This window comes from Haliotis rufescens, unplaced genomic scaffold, assembly GCF_023055435.1.
Source record: "Haliotis rufescens isolate VD_foot unplaced genomic scaffold, xgHalRufe1.0.p SCAF_45, whole genome shotgun sequence".
Taxonomy (NCBI): domain Eukaryota; kingdom Metazoa; phylum Mollusca; class Gastropoda; order Lepetellida; family Haliotidae; genus Haliotis; species Haliotis rufescens.
Window position 1 is genome coordinate 886,422 of NW_025964168.1, and position 24,944 is coordinate 911,365.

Sequence of the window (24,944 nt, forward strand, 5' to 3'; positions counted from 1 at the left end):
AGTGACCTCTAGTCAGTGAGGGAGGTGGACGGGGTAGAGATGTGGCGTAGGTAATTGACCTGTAGTCAGTGATGGAGATGGACGGGGTAGAGATGTGGCGTAGGTAAGTGACCTGTAGTCAGTCAGGGAGGTGTACGGGGCAGAGATGTGGCGTAGGTAAGTGAAGTGGACTGGACAGTGATGTGGCGTAGGTAAGTGACATGTAGTCAGTCAGGGAGGTGGACGTGGCAGAGATGTAACGTAGCTAAGTGACCTGTAGTCAGTCAGGGAGGTGGACGAGACAGAGATGTGGGGTAGGTAAGTGACCTGTAGTCAGTCAAGGAAGTGGATGGGGCAGAGATGTGGCGTGGGTAAGTGACCTGTAGTCAGTCAGGGAGGTTGACGGGGCAGAGATGTGGCGTAGGTAAGTGAAGTGGACTGGACAGTGATGTGGCGTAGGTAAGTGACATGTAGTCAGTCAGGGAGGTGGACGTGGCAGAGATGTAACGTAGCTAAGTGACCTGTAGTCAGTCAGGGAGGTGGACGAGACAGAGATGTGGGGTAGGTAAGTGACCTGTAGTCAGTCAGGGAGGTGGACGGGGTAGAGATGTAACGTAGCTATGTGACCTGTAGTCAGTCAGGGAGGTGGACGAGACAGAGATGTGGGGTAGGTAAGTGACCTGGAGTCAGTCAAGGAAGTGGACGGGGCAGAGATGTGGCGTAGGTGAGTGACCTGTAGTCAGTCCTGGAAGTGGACGGGGCAGAGATGTGGCGTAGGTAAGTGACCTGTAGTCACGGAGGGTGGACGGGGCAGAGATGTGACGTAGGTAAGTGACCTGTAGTCAGGGAGGCCGGACAAGGCAGAGATGTGACTTAGGTAAGTGACCTGTAGTCAGGGAGGGTGGACAAGGCAGAGATGTGACTTAGGTGAGTGACCTGTACTCAGGGAGGGTGGATGAGGCAGAGATTTGACGAAGGTGAGTGACTTGTAGTCAGGGAGGGTGGACGGGGCAGAGATGTGTCGAAGGTGAGTGACCTGTAGTCAGGGAGGGTGGACGGGGCAGAGATGAAACGTAGGTAAGTGACCTGTAGTCAGTATTGGAATTGGACGGGGCAGAGATGTGGCGTAGGTAAGTGACCTGTAGTCAGTCAGGGAGGTGGACGGGCAGAGATGTGGCGTAGGTAAGTGACCTGTAGTCAGTCAGGGAGGTGGACAAGGCAGAGATGTAACGTAGGTAAGTGACCTGTAGTCAGTCAAGGAAGTGGACGGGACTGAGATGTGGCGTAGGTAAGTGACCTGTAGTCAGTGAGGGAGAGGGACGGGGTAGAGATGTGGCGTAGGTAAGTGACCTGTAGTCAGTCAGGGAGGTGTACGGGGCAGAGATGTGGCGTAGGTAAGTGAAGTGGACTTGACAGTGATGTGGCGTAGGTAAGTGACCTGTAGTCAGTCAGGGAGGTGGACGTGGCAGAGATGTAACGTAGCTAAGTGACCTGTAGTCAGTCAGGGACGTGGACGGGGCAGTGATGTGGCGTAGCTAGGTGACCTGTAGTCAGTCAGGGAGGTGGACGGGGGAGAGACGTGGCGTAGGTAAGTGACCTGTAGTCAGTCAGGGACGTGGACGGGGCAGAGATGTGGCGTAGGTAAGTGACCTGTAGTCAGTCATGGAAGTGGACGGGGCAGATATGTGGCGTAGCTAAGTGACCTGTAGTCAGTCAGGGAAGTGGACGGGCAGAGATGTTGCTTAGGTAAGTGACCTGTAGTCAGTCAGGGAGGTGGACGGGACAGAGATGTGGCGCAGGTAAGTGACCTGTAGTCACGGAGGGTGGACGGGGCAGAGATGTGGCGTAGGTAAGTGACCTGTAGTCAGGGAGGGTGGACAAGGCAGAGATGTGACTTAGGTGAGTGACCTGTACTCAGGGAGGGTGGATGAGGCAGAGATTTGACGAAGGTGAGTGACCTGTAGTCAGGGAGGGTGGATGGGGCAGAGATGTGACGAAGGTGAGTGACCTGTAGTCAGGGAGGGTGGACGGGGCAGAGATGTGTCGAAGGTGAGTGACCTGTAGTCAGGGAGGGTGGACGGGGCAGAGATGTAACGTAGGTAAGTGACCTGTAGTCAGTATTCGAAGTGGACGGGGCAGAGATGTGGCGTAGCAAGGTGACCTGTAGTCAGTCAGGGAGGTGGACGGGACAGAGATGTGGCGTAGGTAAGTGACCTGTAGTCAGTCAGGGAGGTGGACGGGACAGGGATGTGGCGTAGGTAAGTGACCTGTAGTCAGTCATGGAAGTGGACGGGGCAGAGATGTGGCGTAGGTAAGTGACCTGTAGTCAGTCAGGGAGGTGGACGGGGCAGAGATGTGGCGTAGGTAAGTGACCTGTAGTCAGTCATGGAAGTGGACGGGGCAGTGATGTGGCGTAGGTAAGTGACCTGTAGTCAGTCAGGGAGGTGGACGGGACAGAGATGTGGCATAGGTAAGTGACCTGTAGTCAGTCAGGGAAGTTGACGGGGCAGAAATGTGACGTAGGGAAGTGACCGGTAGTCAGGCAGGGAGGTGGACGGGGCAGAGATGTGGCGTATGTAAGTGGCCTGTAGTCAGTCAGGGAAGCGGACGGTGTAGAAATGTGGCGTAGGTAAGTGACCTGTAGTCAGTCAGGGAAGCGGACGGGGCAGAGATGTGGCGTAGGTAAGTGACCTGTAGTCAGTCAGGGAGGTTGATGGGGCAGTGATGTGACGTAGGTAAGTGACCTGTAGTCAGTCAGGGAGGTGGACGGGGCAGAGATGTGGATTAGGTCAGTGACCTGTAGTCAGTCAGGGAGGTGGACAGGGCGGAAATGTAACGTAGCTGTAGTCTGTCAGGGAAGTCGACGGGGCAGAGATGTGGCGTAGGTAAGTGACCTGTAGTCAGTGAAGGAGGTAGACGGGGCAGAGATGTGGCGTAGGTAAGTGACCTGTAGTCAGTGAGGGAGGTGGACGGGGCAGGGCCTTTTTTCAATCTATATTGCTTTGATATTTTAAATAATTATTAATTTTTTTTTAAATTATTGATTTGAATCATTCTATATTTTGTTTAACCTTGTTAATGCATTTGGGTTTTTTTCAGCATTTCCAGGAACTTTCTCCGTGTTATACAGCTAATTTCCTTGGTCTTTTTCTTTTGCTTCATCTTTTTCTTATTTCTTATAATAAATTGTCAGTTCTCTCATTTTAGTTACAGCATTTTCTGCACTAATTGTTCATTAATTTACCAGTATTATGATTATTTATGTTTTCGTATTGTCTTAGTGTCGATTTTATTGTAGTTTTTTTATGTAGTTCCAAATATTCTTTACATGATTAAGAGGTGTAGGCTGCCCTCGTCTTTGATGTGGGTTTGATTCTCTCCATGGGTCTTTAAACCTTTAGTGTCCACATGTTTTAGTAAGCTATTTCTTGATTTTGGATTATTAACATATTCCTTCTGTACATATACCTAAACATGGTAGTGACGTAGGTCCTGAATCAACCAGCTTATATTCAATCATAAATTATATTCATCTGGCCATTATTAATGTCAGATGACGAGTCAAAGTAGTCAGTGTATTTTATACAATAACCGTCTGATATTCATGATTATCATGTAAGGATTGTGTTATACATATTAACGCTCTTTTATTTAGATATACTCGTAATTCAATGATCATTGTGTAAATAATCTAACATCTATGATTGTTTTGTTATGATGTATTCAGTATACATTGAACTCGAGACCGTTCTAGTTTCATGAATTCATAATTTATCAAATTGCAAGTTTTGAAATCTTTGACCGTTGACTGTTTAGAATATTAGAATGCCAAATCAGAATGTGTATATTAACATCAGTGTTTCTTGTATGTAGCATGTACAGACGGTACCTTTGGTCTTAACTGCGGACAACCCTGTGGTCAGTGTCTGGCTGGACATGTGTGTGACAAGGTGACAGGACAATGTCCGGGTTCGAGGTGTGAGAGAGGATGGATGGGACGTCAATGTGGAACAGGTGGGATGGCCAGGTTATGGCCGTACATTCACGTAAAATGATGGTTCAGGCCTATACGGTTGCGCCATAAGCTGCCATTAACAATGAATTAAAGTGTTTCTTAGTTGTTTGTGGTATCCAACATCCACCCCTGGTACAGCAAGGTTGACGTCTTTATATTCCTAATACCGTGGTACAGGTGTTAAATCAGAATTGATCGATGGAAACTACAGTCAGTGACTCATACATTGTTATTCTTTCAATCAGCCTGCAACGGCACTGGCTTCTACGGCTACAACTGCAACGAGACATGTGGGATGTGTCTCGGGGAGGACTGCCACCCCATCACAGGAGAGTGTCCACTTGGGTGCAGACCAAAGTATGTGGGTGCGACGTATAATCTGAAAGGCAAGTATCATGGTTTTACTAGAATCAGAAGGGGTCACCTGTCATGCAACAGGTACGTGTATCTTTGGGCGGACCTGGTAGAATGTGGGTGTGACATAACCTATGGTAGCTTGGTCTGTCTGGCAAATGTAACTTAGCTGTGGGCGGACCTGGTAGAATGTGGGTGTGACATGACCTATGGTAGCTTGGTCTGTCTGGCAAATGTAACTTAGCTGGGGGCTGACCCGGTAGAATGTGGGTGTGACATGCTCTATGATAGCTTGGTCTGTCTGGCAAATGTAACTTAGCTGGGGGCTGACCCGGTAGAATGTGGGTGTGACATGACCTATGGTAGATTGGTCTGTCTGGCAAATGTAACTTAGCTGGGGGCTGACCTGGTAGAATGTGGGTGTGACATGCTCTATGGTAGCTTGGTCTGTCTGGCAAATGTAACGTAGCTGTAGGCAAACCCGGTAGAATGTGGGTGTGACATGACCTATGGTAGATTGGTCTGTCTGGCAAATGTAACTTAGCTGTATGCGGACCCGGTAGAATGTGGGTGTGACATGACCTATGGTAGATTGGTCTGTCTGGCAAATGTAACTTAGCTGTGGTCGGACCTGGTAGAATGTGGGTGTGACATGACCTATGGTAGCTTGGTCTGTCTGGCAAATGTAACTTAGCTGTAGGGAAACCCGGTAGAATGTGGGTGTGACATGACCTATGGTAGCTTGGTCTGTCTGGCAAATGTAACTTAGCTGTGGGCAGACCCGGTAGAATGTGGGTGTGACATGACCTATGGTAGCTTGGTCTGTCTGGCAAATGTAACTTAGCTGTGGGCGGACCCGGTAGAATGTGGGTGTGACATGACCTATGGTAGCTTGGTCTGTCTGGCAAATGTAACTTAGCTGTAGGGAAACCCGGTAGAATGTGGGTGTGACATGAATTATGGTAGCTTGGTCTGTCTGGCAAATGTAACGTAGCTGTGGGCGGACTCGGTAGAATATTGGTGTGACATGACCTATGGTAGCATTGGAACTATTCCTGGATGAATGTTGTGACAGTTGTGGCTTACGTCACTCTTTTTCAGGTATCAGGAATTCTGACTCCCAACTTATAATTCCTGTGGTGGGATCCTGTGTAGCAATAATAATCATCATCATCGCAGGAAATGTTGCTGTAACAATGTACATCCTCAGGTAATATGATATATTGATTATCCTTGTGTATATAATCTCTACGTTTTGTTATATTTAAGAACTGATTTCACTCATTCTCCAATATACTTCACTCAACAAATTTCAAGTAAATGCTTATAGTTGTTTATATTAGCATATCGTTTCTGAAATAGAAAACAAAAAATCTGAAATTGCATTTTACAAATTTAGTACGGATACGTGTTAACCAAATTGAGACAAAACATAAACTGAAACTCGTAGTTAGTGCATGATTATTGATTTGAGGACATTGATCTTGCAGAAGAGTCATTGGTAGAGATCGGATACATAAATTCCAATATCTAGCACACCTGCATGAGCCAAGATTACTCGTCCTTACTCATGTACATACATGAAGCTATCGTCCAATTTCTTTGAGTATTTATTTCTCTAACTGGTTAATGTCACGGCCGAACAGTTAAGATAAGATGACTTAACCAAACTTTGTCTTTATTGTTAATCATTGATACAATGAACAACCGCCGCGACTATCAAAGAAACAAAATGCGTTTTCATCAACAAAAGGCTTTAAAGCTACATTTTACATTTGTAAAGAAATCAGCATTATAACATGACAACATGTGACATATTACCTATAAGCCATAACATTCACCACGATGCATCAAAGGTTTCTGGTTTCAACATACTGGACACTAACAGCTTGCATTTTGACGTTGAACTATACATATATCATCGAAAAGTGGCTTGCACGGGAGATATCGCTTGACGAGATAAAGCCATCACCACAAGTACATATCCTCTGCCAGTGAAGCTGGTTTATTTCTGTATGTTTCCACTGAAGACGCTGGTTATTACTATTTAAAAACTGAAAAGGGTTACGAATGGTCTTTATTTTGATGTTTTTATTTGGATGAAGAATAGATTATCACCATAAGTGGCGGAAAGCCTCGGTGTTGTGCCGACTTGTGTTGATATTCTTGATTTCAAAAGACGCGTGGGTGAGACTCGCTATATCAACGAATGTCAAACTGTATATGACTGTACCTTTCAAACGTATCTTCATGTATGTATCATGTGTTGACTGCCATTCTAACAAATATTCTGAGATGGTTGGTTTACATAATCAGAAGCCTAGACGTGTATATTGACGTAGAGACGTGCAATGTAGCGATGCTAAGATATGCCTTCGTTGTATGATGTCACGTAAATCAGGACCTAGGTGGTCACGGTCCTTCAAGACAAGACCCATGTTGCATTAGACCGTTTGCTCAAATTTGATTGTAGGAGGCGTAGAGTCAGACAAGGGGAGACAACTCTGGGTGATCTTGAATGCGTCAGTCTCGGCAGACTAGGGGAAGGACAGAAGGAAGGAGCGGACGTGGACGTGACACCTCCAATCTACCAGAACACCGCGACGGGCATATACGAGGACCTGGACATCACACCAGACCACATCTATGAAGATCCTGCCACCATCGGTGGATCACTGGCTGAAACACCCGCACTTAACATTACGAAATAGACGTGCATGTGTATTAATACCGGCATAGAACAGTAACCATTCGACTTCAACACAAAACGGGGCGGTCAGGTAGCCTAGTGGTTAAAGCGTTCGCTCGTCACGCCGAAGACCCGGGTTCGATTCCCGACATGGGTACAATGTGTGAAGCCCATTTCTGGTGTCCCCCGCCGTGATATTGCTGGAATATTGCTAAAAGCGGCGTAAAACCATACTCACTCACTCACTTCAACACAAAACGAATTACCACCTTAATATGAATATGACACCTTTTGTTACAAAGCACGACGAAAACAAGCTTGTGACAAACCGGGGGATCTCACGGACACACGCATACACACACACGCACGCACGCACTCACACACACACGCACGCACGCACGCACGCACGCACGCACACATACTCAAACATGTACATTATACACTTATGTACGTCACTATATTAGTGCTATATTGAACGCGACGTTAAACCCCATTTCACCTCTCCCCCTTGTCCTCCTTAACGTAGATTGTCTTGGCGCTGAGATCCCGATCTATTGGATACTGGGACCGATCTATGATGAAAATTTCAGGCACCCAGCTACCTCCAGGCCGCCGTGTTGAAGCAGAAATATTGCTGACTGTGGCAATGAACAACACCTACATGTATATATATTTTCTCTCATTGCTTATTCTTATTGCATTAAGCACGTGAAGCTTTCCTCGATTGTTGTCAACAGACTGCTTCTAGCGAATAAGATCTAGGCTTGTGGTGGCAGTCATCCCGAGTGTATCTTGCTAATATATGCAATTTATTGGTTCTATTCTATTTGTAAAAAAGATGATACTTGTTTTACACTGCCTGGCTCTGCGCATTGAGGGACTGGTCTGGTCGGCTCGGAGTCGGTATACTGTGTGTGAGTGGGGTATTCATGTTAAACTGCGGCATGGTATCTCAATAAGGTAACACTAGAAAGCCAGCATTAGTCCGGACTATTACAAGCAAACAACCACACACACATTTTAGGAGTCCGACTTAAAATAACACCTTTTAAACCTCAGTATTATCGGATTCGGGTTAGAAGAGCCTTCAGCAAACCATGCTTGTCGTAAGAGGCGACTAACGGGATCGGGTGGTCAGGCTCGGTGACTTGGTTAATGCATGTCGTCGTGTTCCAATAGCGTGCACCGATACTCATGATATCAATCACTGGACTGTCTGGTCCAGACTCGATTATTTACAGACCGCCTTCATACAGCTGGAATATTGCTGAGGGCAGCGTTAAACAACAAACAAACAAATAGGAGAGGGAAGGTAATTCAAAGCTGTCACATAGCTTTACATCCACGAGTCATACTTTAACGCAATCACTGGTATTAGCAAGGCAAAACTACATATCCTACATTAATAGTGTATCAGCAAAGAATGTGGAATTCTGGGTGTATTTAGACGCACCCAATATGAAAAGCATGCTCAATAATCATATTATCATAATCATCTTTTGTGGGTAGTTGTTTGATCATACAAAGGTAGATAACTCCTGTTGGCCAGATTGCAGATGCATGCCGTTGTGTATGACGTCAGAGAATAAACGTATCCATTGATGTAGGAATTGACACAATGGAAATGCTTTTCAAACATGACAATAATAATAAATGATTCTAACCGTAGCCATTGATCTTTAATTTTATTAAGCTCTTGGTTCATATATCAAGGCAAGATCGGGTTTATTCTGTCACTAATATCTGCAGTCAAATTAATACAGCACATCCTTTAAGTAAAAAGACCATGTGCACGAACTGAATTGTCGCCTAATGTTGCAACAGATAGGCTAGGAATGTCATCAACAAACTCCGCCAATGTTCCCCGTTCATTATGTACATTTATATATATTTGTATGAGGCATTTGTAACGTGTTTCTCGAACATTTTTGTCGTCATTTTCCCTTTCAGCAATTATGTTGCATGAAGTTTAATTCTTTGTGTATTTGTTTTGTTTTCACTCATTTCTCTGCCCGTTTACATAATTTGTTTATTGTGTTTGCTTTGACCATAACTTTGTAATTCTTTTGTTGTATGTTCTGTAGTATTTAATGCATTATTGTTATATAGGACTGTCGATGCTTTGCCCAATTGCAAATTGTTTCATTTATGGTAAAAGACATGATTTTTCTCCTCATATTTTCAATGATAACAGTTTTCAAACGCTTATATGTCTTTTTCGTTGTGCATTCTAATTGATAACTATCCATATTGATTGAAAGTTACTTGTATTATCTGTATACGTTCACTTTCGTACAAAAGAAAATAAATTTCCAGAAAATGTATCCTCTCTTAATTTCGCTAAAACTTCTTCTGATGTGCAGTTTGTTAATGATGCTATGTTTTTTAGCAGGCCCCTGTAAAGCGTGCTGCTTAATGTCCAAAATAATTCTTACCTGATTTACCTTCCCCATACCCATGTGAAATTTGTCGAAAATATTATTGGATATACCGTATTCGACGTAAAAAGCGCCCCGCTCTAATAAGTGCCCACGGCGATATTTGCTAATATATTAGCTAGTAAACAATCCCAATTAGCACCCCTTCCGATCGATCAATGTACACAAGACCTATTTATTCGTGTATAATACGCACTCGTGTGTTATATGAACCCTTAATTATAAGGGCAATTAAATTCTTGAAAATATATCTGTCGTGTATGATACGCACATATTTTTCTTTTGCATCATTTCAGGCTGTCAGCATAAACCACGAAATTTACAATCTTTCATCTTACGTTTGTTTTTTTCTCACCAAAAATATATTCTATTAAGAGCTCCCTATTTCTAATTTTGAGAGCGTCCCGGTTAATTAAATAATAATAACAAAACCCTTTCATAAGAAATCTCTGAAATCAAAGTCCATTGTACAAATCCGACTTTCTCATGAGCAAGTGTTTATGAATCAGTATCAAATAGCGATGATACCAGGTGTTCACGAAAAGGTGAGCGTATCCTGCCCCACCAGTGGGACCCGTCACAAACACATGCAAAGTCAAGGCAACTGTTCACCTACAAAAACACGGGGACAAATGGCACAAGTCAAAATAGGGAATTGCATCGGACATAATTTTTGTCACCGATGCATCAACCAAACAACGTTTTGAAAGCTTAACTGTGGCCTGGTAGAGTGTATGTCGTAACCTTGATCAAACAACTTTTAAGCAAAAGTCGAGTGATGTTTTTTGAAATTTTCGTAGAAAGAACATGCTCGATTGTACCTAAAAAAGTGTGACATGTAGGCACCAAGGGCTGGAGATGCTCGGCGTAAAGGGAACGTTAAATTTTGGAGAGTTGAAGTAATTCCTCCTGTCGCACAGTCTTGTGGAGAGTGTTTTGTCACTCTGATTCTTTATGCATAGATCCAAATATGAAACAAATGAAGCAGTCTCAATGGTCTCCTTTATTTCTAGTTCAGGTGGGTAAATCAGTGGAAGGGAACGATATCAGATCAACGATATATCTGAAGCTTAATTATGTTAAACTTCTTGGCCAAATTCCCTTGTTTGACTTTGCCAATGAAGAGGATCGCAAGGAGGGGAGCACAACTGGTGCCCCGGGGGATGCCAACTTCTTGCCTAAATGTCTTACCCAAAAAACTATTTCTAAGATAGTTATTTTTAAAATCTTATTTTCCAGTTAAGAAAAGAGATGGTTACCTATTAACTAGGAGATCCGGGGTAGAATAGGTCTTCAGCAACCAGTACTTGCCGTAAAAGGTGACTATGCTTGTCGTAAGAGGCGACTGATTATAGTGGGGCAGTTAAGGCTGGATATTTGTCAAAATTGTGAACTTTGGGTTCAAAGCACCAAACTTGGCACACTTGGCATACTTATACAATGGACCATTCTTAACATTTTTGGATAAGGTTCCACCTAAGCAGCGCCGCCTGGTGGTAGTAAATACAAGATGGCCGGCAAAAACTCTTAGAATGTCAATTTATATTCAATATATCATAATCATTTTGTCAATTTTGTCAACAAACAACAAACAAACAAAACTTATTGACTATCGTGCCAAATGCTCATTTAACTATAGAGGGTTGTAGAACAAACACTCTTTACAGTTTTGAGTGAAAATATGAATTTAATATTCCATCTAAAATGGAAGGAATCATCATAAAACGGCGTCTTTGACGACTTGAGTTTTAGTCTTTGGTTCTCGCCCCTTTGTATTGAGGACCGCCTCCATGGTCTAGTTGTGGCCGATTAATACACGCATAAATGTATATTAACTAATACATGCACGTGGCAATGTTCAACATCAGAATTAACAACATTCACTATAGATATTACTTTCTGTTGTGAGATTTTATCGAAAAAACTACATTGTCCCAGAAAATGCATGAAAAAAATAATTATGCTTCAGACAGTTGAAAATAAAAAAATGCCTCACAAATAATACATTGTTGCCAGATGTTTTCTTTAAATAAATATAATTAGACTCATAGTTTTATTTAAAAATATATATGGGTTTGCAGCTGTACAAAACTGACTGATTATCCGTCACACGCATTGGCTAAAACTCTTAATAAATATCGGTAAAAGGAACTGTAAAAAATGAATATAATTCAGCAGATATGTAATTCACAAATGTATTTAAAACATAAACAAATGTATAGAAAAGCAAATATTTATAATTTAGTATATTTATGAGCCTATTATCGTGATAACTGCCAGTTTTCAAACCTAAAGCATTCTGGCTAGCTAGTATTTGTTCGCTGTATACTTATAGTATTGTGTATCTAGTAAGTGTAACGTGACAGTGTCAAATAATTCTATCGCACATGCGCAAAATCAAACGACCTTTGTCACACAGTTAGCGTACCAAGGCTGTTTATCGTGTTGTCTCCTTTTAACGCAATATTTACATTTACCAATATACGGCTTATTGTAGTTTAAGTCTTGATACACATATAGATCACCGACAACAATTCATTTCATCGCTACCTATTCACCAGATATACTGCAAATACAATTGATATCGTAAAATGCGCTATAACGAGGTGTTGAGCAATACTATCAAGCTCAGACTTGAACACGCACGTGATCTATTTTAACCTCTGCTGACGCTGCCAGTCTTCGTTATTACACCTGATAGTATATAGGAACGCACGTGTATATAGCACAGGGACTCCCAAGTTAGATCTACACGGGAACCAGGTGAGTCCTGCTTGTTGATACTCGGCATAACACAACAGACAATGGACACAGCAGTATATGTGAACTATCGCTGGGAACATGCAGCTCTTTGTAGAGGGGCGTGGCACCGGCAGAGTTATACTCAATGACATGGACGTTAATCTTACCAGTTATTATTTTTAATTGTTTAATTTTCTTTTTTTTCATATGTTTTATAGCTTTACTTGCAGTTTCAGTGGGGATCGCCACATCGCGGTCACGTTAACCCACTGACAAATCTCCATTTTGGAATGTTGAATTTGTGTGGGTTATTTCACGGTAACGTTTTTCCAACATGCACCTCAATAAAACACTAACAGTTTCATCCACGTGATGCACGTGGTTGTTGATAATCCATACTTAAATATGGGAGAACCCGACAGTGAAGACGACGCCAAGGTGTCCGCTGGTTACACACATATAGTACACCCCGCCACACAGCCCGCCCTACTCCGTCATAATCCCGTATGTTAGAGCATATCACCAGCAATGCTTACCTAAAACATGTAGTGGCTGTTATCGGCGTTTGTTAATTCCTACATTATAACCCCGGGAAGGGTAAGTCATATTAGTGTCGGAGAGAATTAAGAAAATATATTGCCACGCTTGGTTTAAAATGCTCTTTGTCATTTCACTCGTGACACGTCAGCTGTATTAAATAGGGAAGCGCCACTATCAAATCATAAACTGTGTCTCCAGTTAAACAACAAAATATGTCTGTCTGCAAGGAGCGGACACTGAATAGAAACCAGCAGATTAACTTGATATAACATGATACGAGCTATATCTGAGCACACGTATCTAATTTCAAATTATGTGCAGGTATAAGGTTTACTCAGAAGTCGGACATAATTACGCTAGTTGGGTTTGTATCGTTGTTGAACCATACTTGTTCATGTTGTTTGAGTTAGGGCTCAGGTACAAGGCGGTTGCACGTATAGCTTGTCATTGATCTCCAGTTTCCATTGACAACCAAATCACAAATACATCGGGACAAAGGGACAAGGACTGGACATTCTTGAGTGCACTGACTTCTATTACAGGACCCCTACCCATTGCTGCTCCCCTTATTTGACCCATGGTGTATCGATTATTTTAGTCTAAAACAAAAACTGTGTTTAATATAATTTATCGATCAGTGATTGATCTGGTATGGTCATTTATTGATTTCATGGTGTATTTCTGTACGAACCGATTTCTGGGTTAGCATTTACGTCTCAGGGTGAAACTCCCCTCGTAACAGTTGGCATTTATCTTAAATCTCCCTTGACAACAAAACACAAGGACTGGGCGTTGAGAACGGGTACCATCACGCGTAACAAGAACATATGTCTATGAGGTTGCCATGGGTTGAAATTGATTTCCGATAGTAGTACACTTACATAGCGCCAGACTGCCTACAATGTTTTGTTTGTTGTTTAATGCCGCACTTGGGGCGGTCGGGTAGCCTAGTGGTTAAAGCGTTCGCTCGTCACGCCGAAGACCCGGGTTCGATTCCCGACATGGGTACACTGTGTGAAGCCCATTTCAGGTGTCCCCCGCCGTGATAGTGCTGGAATATTGCTCAAAGCGGCGTAAAACCATACTCACTTACTCACTCACTCACTTAACGCCGCACACAGCAATATTCCAGCTATATGACGGCGGTCTGTAAATAATGGAGTCAGACAATATGGTGATTGACATCATGAGCATCGATCTACGCAATTGGGATACGATGACATGCATCAACCAAGACAGCGAACATGACCACCCGATCCCGTTAGTCGCCTCATACGGCAGGAAATAGAAGGGCCATAACTCGTAATAGCCACTGGTGGCGCTACGATCGAGCCCAAAAATTCCGGTCTAAATCGGCAAGGGTGGAAACTGGACTTTTACAGTCAGTTTATTGTCTTGTCTCGGGAAGATGTATATAACACTGCGGAGCTCCTAAGTTGAGGTTTGAACCTGGATGTTCCCCGTAAGCAGCGAACGAGCCACCTCTGTGCTAACAAAGGAAGGGTTGCATGATGCTGGTGAGTGAAGTGGCCGTCAGCTTGAACATGAAGTGTACAATTCAGAATGAGCTATGCGTGAAACACCAGTATTTCCTGAAAGAATGGAATGGTAAACAATGGCGTTCACCCATAAAACATGGACATATTCTCAGAAAACACTAGCGCATCGATTGTTTCGAGCGTAGCCTGTATTGGTTTTCTCTCTGTGTTGTAGGTAACCTAGCAACATGCCGGGGATTAAACGTAAGGCATCACGTGCTTCGCCTTATGAACCAGTCAGTAAACTGACCAAACAGCGAACGTCCACCACAGTGAAACCTGTCAGGGAGAAATCCACCATCCGACCACCGCTGCCTCTACCAAAATGGCCAAGTCTTAAAAGAAAAACGACGAAAGAAAGCGCCAGCCCCGGAGGATCAGGAGACGCGTCCCCTCCCCCGGGATTGAGAAGGGCCCCCACCCTTACCCTCGAAGATAAAGAACCCGAGTCGGCTTCACCTCTCTCTGGCAAGAAGAGTTTGTCAAAGAAAGGGTCTGTTGTTGTAGGCGAGGTCGTTACTGCCCCTTCACTGCCTAAAACCGCCTCCATCGTTGAAGGTGACGATAGAGTTACGACCTTGACCCGGTTGGCTTCTGGGTCAACTGTCGGTCGCACCACTAGTTTCTCTGAAGCACCTGCAGCAATAAGCAAGGAATTGTCCAAGACATCCACCAGTACCAAGACGCCCCTCATCTGTAAGAGCATCAGCAGAGGAGGCAGCATCGTCATCGGCGGTGGAGACGTCCCATCTCTCAGCAAGTCGTCGTCCAAGTCCAAGTCCAAGTCGTCGAAAGCGGGGTCCGAAACTGGAGTCGCTTTGGAGAAGGTTCTCAGTCTCAGTAAGTCTCTGTCCAAACCGTCGCTGACGAAGGAGAAGTCTGCCAGCCTCATCAGTGCCGCCGCTGAAGAAGCTGCAGCTGCTGATGATGAAGAGGATGGTGACGGTGCAGTCGTAGTGGACATCCCCCTTCCACCTGGGGGACTCATGGAGATCGTCTTCTCATTTGATACAACAGGCTCCATGTACAGGTGAGGGGGTCGACCATTTTGTAGCCAACCTGATTGAAAGTCAACTGAGCTTATGCCGTAGCCTGCTTGTCTGGCGTCCGACGGCGCATATAAACATCTTTACAAAAACCGCTGGACCAAAGCTGAAACTTCACAGCCATGCTCCCACTACATATAACGCCTGAATTTGTTCAAGACGTATGAATCCGATTTTTAATATGACCACCACAGCAGGCTATTGATGGCCATTACTTGGTCATTATGTTTGGTTCATGTGTAGTTTGTGAAGGGACTTAAAAAAACATTTGCCATAGTTTTAAATGTTGAGCTTGTTGTAACTTTGATCGACCATACTGAAAGCTGAAGTTCATTTCATTTGAAACAATTGCATATCAGAAAAGGTATTGTCCTTGGAAGATTTTTAGAAGGCTCTGAGTTAAGACTTTGTGTGGAATATATTCAACTGGAGTTATTCAATAGAACATTGATTCTTACAGATTTAGAAACATTGTGGAACAGTTGGACAATATTGGAATAGAAATGCCACTTTTGCTAAGTGGCTGTGTTTGTTGGCATTTTAAACTGTTGACTACATTTTGTTGTTTCACTCGGGGCTGGGAACACAATCAAGCCAATGAATTTCTAAAGATAAATAATAATCTTGCTTTACGCGTGTCGAGAAAATCTAGATACCTGTGGAAAATCTCTTTCTCCTGAAGGGCAAAACAATGAGCGAGACAACAAACTGCCGCCTTTATAGTTAACTTGTTATTACTTAGCACTATGTTCTTGTTTTGGCAGCTGTCTGGACCAGGTCCGAAGCCAAATCCAGGACATGGTTCAGCGTCTCCAGGCAGACATCCCTGGCATTCGCATCGGCATCTTCGCCCATGGCGACTACTGCGACGCCAGCAACTACGTTGTTCAGTGGATCGACTTTGGCGCCTCCACCCCCGAGATCTGCAAGTTCGTTAAAGACGTAAAGGGTACCGGAGGTGGTGACTTCCCCGAGGCCTACGAAGTGGTGTTGAGACGCTGTCAGAGCGTTCTGTCCTGGACCCCAGGAAGTCAGCGTTCTCTGGTGATGATCGGGGACGCCACCCCCCACGAGGCGGATGATCCTCAGAATGAGGAGAACATTGACTGGAAGACAGAGTGCAGGGCTCTGAGAGATATGGTATGTGGGATATACACGTCACGGACACAAAGTACAGTCACTGTTAAAATGTGCAATGTAATAGTGCTTTTTGGTTGAGGTGGAAAATCCAAACTCGATTATTTAATCATACAGTCAGTTGTAATCAGCATTAAGTCATTTAATTTTCTACTTCTTGTCGAGGTAAACGAGTAGGTTAACCAATTGTGACGTTTCTTCTTACAGGGCGTCCGCATCTATGGTGTACAGTCCGGGTCAAACAGTGAGTCAGGAACCTTCTTCAAAGAAATGACCCGCATCACTATGGGTCGCCACTTGCAACTGGATCAGTTCTCAAACATCTTCGACATGATTATGGCTATCTGCTACAGAGAGAGGGGAGCAGACTTCCTCGAGGTGAGTGAGTGACTTGATACAGGGATGGTCAGCTGTGATGTAGGCATATAAGGGATGATCAGCTGTGATGTAGGTATGTGAGGGATGGTCAGCTGTGATGTGGGCATGTAAGGAATAGTGAGCTGTGATGTGGGCATGTAAGGGATGGTCAGCTGTGATGTGGGTATGTAAGGGATGGTCAGCTGTGATGTGGGTATGTAAGGGATGGTCAGCTGTGATGTGGGTATGTAAGGGATGGTCAGCTGTGATGTGGGCATGTGAGGATGGTCAGCTGTGATGTGGGTATGTAAGGGATGGTCAGCTGTGATGTGGGTATGTAAGGGATGGTCAGCTGTGATGTGGGCATGTGAGGGATGGTCAGCTGTGATGTGGGTATGTAAGGGATGGTCAGCTGTGATGTGGGTATGTAAGGGTGGTTAGCTGTGATGTGGGTATGTAAGGGTTGTTAGCTGTGATGTGGGTATGTAAGGGATGTTCAGCTGTGATGTGGGTATGTAAGGGATGTTCAGCTGTGATGTGGGCATGTAAGGGGCCGTTAGCTGTGATGTGGGTATGTGAGGATGGTCAGCTGTGATGTGGGCATGTGAGGGATGGTCAGCTGTGATGTGGGTATGTAAGGGTGGTTAGCTGTGATGTGGGTATGTAAGAGCTGGTCAGCTGTGATGTGAGTATGTGAGTGTGGTCAGCTGTGATGTGGGTATGTAAGGGATGGTCAGCTGTGATGTGGGCATGTGAGGGTGGTTAGCTGTGATGTGGGTATGTAAGGGTTGTTAGCTGTGATGTGGGTATGTAAGGGATGTTCAGCTGTGATGTGGGCATGTAAGGGGTGGTTAGCTGTGATGTGGGTATGTGAGGATGGTCAGCTGTGATCTGGGCATGTGAGGGATGGTCAGCTGTGATGTGGGTATGTAAGGAATGTTCAGCTGTGATGTAGTTATGTTAGGGATGGTCAGCTGTGATGCGGGCATGTAAAGGATGATCAGCTGTGATGTAGGTATGTTAGGGATGGTCAGCTGTGATGTGGGTATGTAAGGGATGGTCAAATGTGATGTGGGTATGTAAGGGATGGTCAGCTGTGATGTGGGTATGTAAGAGATGGTCAGCTGTGATGTGGGCATGTAAGGGATGGTCAGCTGTGATGTGGGTATGTAAGAGGTGGTTAGCTGTGATGTGGGTATGTAAGGGATCGTCAGCTGTGATGTGGGTATGTAAGTGATGTTCAGCTGTGATGTGGGCATGTAAGTGATGGTCAGCTGTGATGTTGGCATGTGAGACTGGTCAACTGTTATGTAAGTATTACGGGTTTGTGGTTATCTTTGAGGCTGTAGTATTAGTATGTGTAACGTGTCACTTATACAGTGAGAGTTCCTTGTTGTGTGTTACAGGCATACGAGGATGAAGTTCGGGGACGCCACGGAGGAGGGGCCATCAATAAAGATCTGGAGGGATTGTTTGGGACCCTGAGAGATGACACTGGCCTTTCAGGGTTGACATCATCAAAACCCGTAATGACAGGGGTCAAGAAGGGTATTCCGAAAGCCACAGCCCTGAAGAAACTGAAAGCGGTGGTGAAGGCTAAAGGCGCGGCTAAGAAGGTCAAGGGCGCTGGGAAAACCAAACCTAAAGCAAAAACGGCAAAGAAAAAAGGAGGAGCAAAGAAAACGAAAAAGCCAAAGGCGAAGGCAAAAGAATCTAAGGTATGGAGACGGAAATTTTTGTTTCATGAAGAAAGAGTGAGTGAGTGAGTGAGTTGGGTTTAACGCCGCTTTTAACATTATTCCAGTTATATCACGGCGTGTCAGCTTAATGTGGGTGAGAAGCCCGAAGTGATGCAGGTCTCAGACGTTTACCACTTCGGTGAAACCCACGAGCACGGGTATGGTGCTGCCAAACCTAGAAACGTAATCGGGGCGAACCGGGATTCGAACCCACAATCATAGGTTTCTGGCGTGCCTAAGGGACGCAACTCTGCACAGCGAATCGCGGCGCCTTAGACGACTGGGCCACCCGTGCCTCCTTCATGAAGAAAGAAGACAAATACGTTAGTGAATAGTGTTTGGAACCGCACGTAGCAATATTCCGGCATGATGGCTGTCTGTAATTAAGCGAACTGGACCAGACGAACCATTTCCTAAAAATATTATATCAAATATCAACTACTTTGATGGCGAGCAATCAGCAATGTAGTTGACCAAGCAGTCCTATTTTAGGTAGCTCTTATGATAAGCATGAGTTACTCGGGACCGTTCGCGGAGTTCCAAACCTAAACATGTTCGTATCCCGTTGAAGTGTTTTAATGTCCTCTAATTAATGGCATCCTTATTTCAGAAGTTCCTACGTGAAAATGTAAACGACAAGAACTTCGTCTTCGGCTCCAATGACGATGGCTTCGAAGATGCATTGCTGGTCGACATGGACTGGACGAATTGGAAGCGCGCAATCTACCCCGCCAAGATACCTCTCTACTCAAAGTCCAGGTCCGTCCGTGGCAATAAGCGGACATTCAAAGCAGCTGACGGATACGTGAGGGCCGATTTGTTCAAGAGGAAGCACGATGTCCAGGCAATTTACGAACTCGGCGTACGACCTCCTGGGACCAATCGGAAGCGCATCTACACGACGCTGTTTAAATTTTCAAACGGGTTTAAGAACAATCATTCATGGGATTCATTCCTGTTGAGGAACAAACAAGTGTTGGAGGCGGTGAGAAGTGTTATCGCACGGAAGGGACTGATCTTTGTCAGGCGAGCTGTGTATCCTTCCGACAATGACATTTGGTTCCCGGATACAATCAAGCGCATCAACGAAATATTTGACTATGCATGGAACAGGCGCACGAAAGCGTGTGAAACGTTCAGAACCATTGAAAGAAGTGGTTTTATCATCAGTGGTGTCAGAAAGGTTCGCAACACTCCTAAGAAGAAGACGACACCCAAAAAAGCTGCCCCCTCTAAGGGTAAAAGCGCATCTAAAGAAACAAAGGCAGCTTCTGTAAAGAAACCAAAGAATATACCCAAAACCAATAAAACGGCAGCTAAAAAAGCCAAACCGACTAAGAAGACAAAGACACCCGCTAAAAAAGCAAAAGGCAAAGGAAAGAAGGCAGCTAAATAGACTGAATTAATAGTGTTCAACTGCCATTTTATATATATTTTGATATCATCAGGGAGACTAGAGCACCAGTACCTTCATCAGCATCTCGACCAACATACTGGATGCTCACAGAGGAATACATAGCCATGGGGGCTAGACGCCATAGTGCTAAATAACTTTACATTTTCAGATAAATCACATGACTTGGGTGGAATACTGATTTAAAACAATGAAAAGCATTGTAGCATCCCATTCATGACCAACAATGCCTTCTTTCATTTCCATTATTTAAAAATACCGATCTATTTAGATATATTGTACCTTTTGATAGAGATGGTCGCACGTCTTGTTAACATACATTTTTATCGGAGGTGCTGCCTTTGTTCATTGCATTCTGAAGTCTGCATGTTGGATTCCAACTTCAACTTGGTTTTCGGGTTTGTTTCCATGATGCATGGATTGAAAACAACATGATACCCGAAAAGCATTGTCCTTTGGCATGCAAAAGAAGAAAGGAAAGGATTTTATTAATTACTGAATACTCCTCAACACTGTAATGAAATGGGAAATCTTTGGTGGGCGGAACTCCAGGTGAATGCGTGTATATTGTTGAATGTTTTGTGTTTACACGGCAAACCATGTTTACTAATTTTCATATAAAGGATTCATGAGTGTCAAGAATCATATTCATTAACTGAATGTACATTGACAAGGCAGCAGTGTCTGATGTAGGTGTACTATTAATAACATGACACTTGTTATTACAGAACAGAATTATTATAACAGAACAATTTAGATAATAACTAGAATCTAATCATCGTGTCTTCCAAGATAAATTACATCAAGACTTGGTGATAAAAAAAAAAATATCCTCGGCAAGCCTTTGGATAACTTTTATCAACGCGTGTTGATATATTTGACCTCGGAAGACACTCGGATGAGATTTTCTATTTTTTATATATACTGTTTTCTCATGTTTTTGTAGATAAAAAAATGTAATCGAAAAGAAACTCGAGTCTTTTTCTTCATAAAGAGATGTGATGACAACTCTCTGAAAATGCTTCAGCGATGCAGAAATTGCACATCACCCACACCAGTAAGGGTGTGGAATATGGACAACTTGGTCAGTCCAGTAGGTCTGCTGATTCTTCTCTCGAATGCCAGATTCGACCCGGTCTCGATCTGAGGTGAGGTGAGGTGAAATGGGGTTTAACGTCGCGTCCAAGATTATTGCACTTATATAGCGGTGTGTGTGTGTGTGTGTGTGTGCTTGTAATAGTCCGGACTGATGCCGATTTATAGTGCTAGCACACTGAGATACCATGCCGCAGTTTTACATGAATACCCCACTCAGACACAGTATACTGACTCCGGGCCGACCAGTCCTTGTTTTAGCCCCTTAATGCCGAGCGCCAGACAGGGTAACAACAAGTACCATCTTTTAACGTCTTTCGGTATGACGCGGCTGGGGATCGAACCCCGGACCTTCCGCTCTCCGGGCGGACGCTCTACCACTAGACCACGGAGACGGTGGTCTCGATCTGAAGTGCTAGTGAGTTTCACCAAGCAGATGCGGCGCCGCGGATCCCAGAAGTTAAAGCGTTCGGTCGGCACACTGAAGACGGGTTCTAAGGCCATTTTGCTGTTCCGCCTCTCAGATATTGCAGGAATACAAGTATTGCGAATGCAACGTAAAACAACACTCACTCACTCACTTACTCATTCACCAGAGTGGTATTTTATGCATACAACCTGTATTACAATGGGCTTTCCTCCTACATTAAGCTAACATGCCATTATAAAACCGAAATATAACACTCTGGCCCATTGGTCTTCAGCAAGCCATGCTTGTCGTAAGGGGCGACTAACGGAATCGGGTGGTCAGGCTCCCTCAATCGGTTGATGCATGTCATCGTATCCAATTGCGTAGATCGTTGCTGTTCTGGTCTGTCTGGTCCAGACTCCATTTTTTTACAGACTGACATCGTTTAGCTGGAGTATTGCTGAGTGCGGCGTTAAACAACAAGCAAACAAACCAACAAACACACAAACTTAACAATTAGTTGTAAGACATCAGTCGAAAAACATGCAGGCACGTGCTACCCAAAGGTCACAGAGTTGCTTCCCTTCGAAAGTAGAGCTTTATTTAATAATACGAGGGTTTTTCAACCTCCTTTATTGGCCAAGAACAGGTCAGGTGTTACTGGACAACGCATAGGGACTCATGTCAAGTCTGATAAGACAGACAGACAGCTTATTCAATAAAAGTCCCATAATACAGACAATATTTGATTGCATCAACTGCACGTGCCAATCATGTACTCGCTTAAGTTTATCTTTGCGGTCGGACTTTAAATACAACCATGTGTAACATATAACATAAAAGTTTTCAGATGAAATAATTTCCGTCCAAGATGTTACAGTTTGAGACTTGGTATATTGTCTGAGATACATAGTGGTAGTGGCAGTGGCATTCCCCAAACCGAAGCCAATTAGATGCTTGTGATTGTTGGAAAACCCCAACGTTATTGCAGCTAACATATAATGAGTCAACCTAAAAACTTCAGTACAGTTTCACCTTGGCCACTTTGCAAATGACAGAAGAAAGTGATGAAGAAGGTAGTTCAGGAGTTTGTATGTCCTCCGTGCGCCCACAACAGCAATAAAACACCTCTTCACTGACTGTCTGGGGCGTGAACACTGCAGTACGGATAGGGCGCCATAGCGCGGCACCAAGTCCGGACTGATGCCAATTTAAAGTGCTAGCACACAGAGATACCATGCCGCAGTTTAACATGAATACCCCACACAGTATACTGACTCCGAGCCAACCAGTCCTCGTTTTAGCCCCTTAATGCCGAGCACCAAGCAGGGTAACAGTCCGGACATACATGCGTGTATGTGTGTGTGTGTGTGTGTGTTTGAGGGGGGGGGGGGGGGGGGGTGGCGGGGGGTCTGGCCGTATGCGGTGTTAAAGGGTTAGGCCTGGGTCGTGAGTTGCCATGAAGAACAGTACCTCCTGGGTCAGCTCAGCTGCTGGTACGGTATCCGGCAACGTTGAGACGGCCTATCCCAAAGAAAGCACACCAAACCATGACCCTTACGTCATACCGTAGTGCCCGTCAGGCTGCCCATTTGAGAGACGTGGCACCGGTCGTAACGCCATAGCTTCAATGCCAGATTCTTATGTCGTTGTGTCAGACTGATGTGAATAACTAAAGACTAAGACATGTTACCAGTGGCGTGTTCAAAACCATATTCGCTCCAATGGTGCTGTGCTACAGCTATGGATCGGCTGGCGTCGGCTGGGGTAGTCTTCAGATCGGGTCCGGACATAGTCATTACCCTATTGATTCATGAATACCTTTAATTTGTTTGTTTGTTTGTTGTTTAACGCCGAACTCGGCAATATTTCATGTATATGATGGCGGTCTGTAAATAATCGAGTCTGGACCAGACAATCCAGTGATTTACATCATGAGCATCGATCCACGCGATTGGGATGCGATGCCATGAATCGAACAAGTCAGCGAGCCTGAACACCCGATCTATCTTACGACGAGCATAGTCAGCTTTTACGGCAAACTTGGGTGGCTGGAGACCTACATGTAGTTCATGAATACCTGCTGTTAAAGCTCCTTGAACACAGTATGGTTAAATGTGTTGAATCTACCTTTGTCTCTCTTTTTTTATTATTAAACAATTATATAGACTTTATATGAGGTTAATACATGTTATTTACCCGAAAACAGCAATTTTGACATCAGACTTCGTCCTCGGTCAAAACCGGGTTTTTAGTCGGGTCCATAAACACAGGTCTTGACTTCATATAAAGTCTATAAATATTTTAAGCAGACTATCGCCAGTGTGTTATAGAAGATCACCTCCCAAAAGGGATAGCCCATACCCTATACTATTTTTACGTCTTCAGACTATAAGAGCAGTTGGACAATATCGTTAAAATCAGATCTTAGTGCTCAGTACCGCTGCACAAAGATATGAGGACATTCCATTTATACAGGTCACGTCAGAACGACCTCGCCTCCGACCAATCACAGTGTCGCTGACGAGATCGCCAACGTGGAAGTTTGTGCACTTCCGCATGTGTTTTCTGATCAAGCAACTTCGAAATGGTTAACATGGGACTACGCAAACGACAGTTACGGGCTGCACGAATGATTTCAAATACCAGACATGGCATATCTCGCTTCTGCTGCTCTGCAGAGGGCGCACGTGTCTGTATTCTGTATATAGTGAGGAATGTTATATATACTGACGATCACAGGCCCGTGAACATCCGGGCTAGAATAGGTCTTCACCAACCCATGCTTGCCGTAAAAGGCGACTATGCTTGTCGTAGGAGGCGACTAACGGGATCGGGAGGTCAGGCTCGCTGACTTGGTTGATGGCATCATGCATGTCATCGATCCCAATTGCTTGGATCGATGCTCATGTTGTCATTCGCTGGATTGTCTGGTCCAGACTCGATTACTCACAGACCTCCTTCATATAGGAATATTGCTGAGTGCGGCGTTAAACAACTAACAAACAAATAAACTGACGATCACAAGTATGGCGGGGTCCGGAAGACGTTTATTGCGCGTCTCTATGACAGGAAGTCGCTTACAACAAATGCGATACGAGTCGCTTAAGACATTGACTATAGTGATACATCACAAAGCATAGCACCTCGAAGGGGCGACCACCAGTTATGAGTTTGCTGCCGATCGGAAATAAAGTTCCAACCAGCTCACAAGGACACAGGAGTTGTATATTGAATCATAACGTCTGCACGAGTGTACGTTCTTTGTTGCTTGAACACGACAATATTGATTAACACTAGCGTACTCGTTCACCTGGACATGCCAGTATTGTTTTCACTAAAGCACTCGTGCACCTGGAGATGTCAGTCATGTTTTCACTAAAGCACTCGATCATCTGGACATGTCAGTCATGTTTTCACAAAAGCACTCGTTCACCTGAACATGCCAGTCA

At 44.3% G+C, this 24,944-nt stretch overlaps 2 protein-coding genes across 13 annotated transcripts in view; both read left to right on the forward strand.

Annotated features, from left to right (window-relative positions):
* The window catches only part of LOC124126027 (multiple epidermal growth factor-like domains protein 6), a 59,354-nt gene extending 49,995 nt beyond the window's left edge, over positions 1–9,359 (forward strand). For 11 of the 12 annotated variants that reach the window (XM_048383155.1, XM_048383157.1, XM_048383166.1 and 8 more), the window contains 4 exons: positions 3,853–3,993; positions 4,240–4,380; positions 5,450–5,558; positions 6,822–9,359. In XM_048383155.1, the coding sequence (XP_048239112.1) occupies positions 3,853–3,993; positions 4,240–4,380; positions 5,450–5,558; positions 6,822–7,059 (629 nt within the window). In that variant the 3' untranslated portion in view covers positions 7,060–9,359. The remainder of the gene's footprint in view (positions 1–3,852; positions 3,994–4,239; positions 4,381–5,449; positions 5,559–6,821) is intronic. The other variant, XM_048383156.1, reaches the window with a different exon arrangement.
* A 2,725-nt stretch (positions 9,360–12,084) lies between these two features.
* Positions 12,085–20,959, forward strand: LOC124127626. Its single transcript, XM_046491010.2, has 6 exons — positions 12,085–12,238; positions 14,471–15,325; positions 16,106–16,481; positions 16,686–16,856; positions 18,242–18,553; positions 19,185–20,959. The coding sequence occupies exons 2-6, from the start codon at positions 14,484–14,486 to the stop codon at positions 19,968–19,970; spliced, it is 2,487 nt and encodes an 828-aa protein (XP_046346966.2). The 5' UTR covers positions 12,085–12,238; positions 14,471–14,483; the 3' UTR covers positions 19,971–20,959.
* The last annotated feature ends 3,985 nt before the right edge of the window (positions 20,960–24,944 follow it).

Coding starts and splice junctions, on each gene's coding strand:
- LOC124127626 (XM_046491010.2), top strand. CDS start 14,484: ATGCCGGGGATTAAACGTAAGGCATCACGTGCTTCGCCTTATGAACCA. Junction 16,857..18,241: donor GGGGAGCAGACTTCCTCGAG/GTGAGTGAGTGA, acceptor TGTGTGTTACAG/GCATACGAGGATGAAGTTCG. Junction 18,554..19,184: donor CGAAGGCAAAAGAATCTAAG/GTATGGAGACGG, acceptor TCCTTATTTCAG/AAGTTCCTACGTGAAAATGT.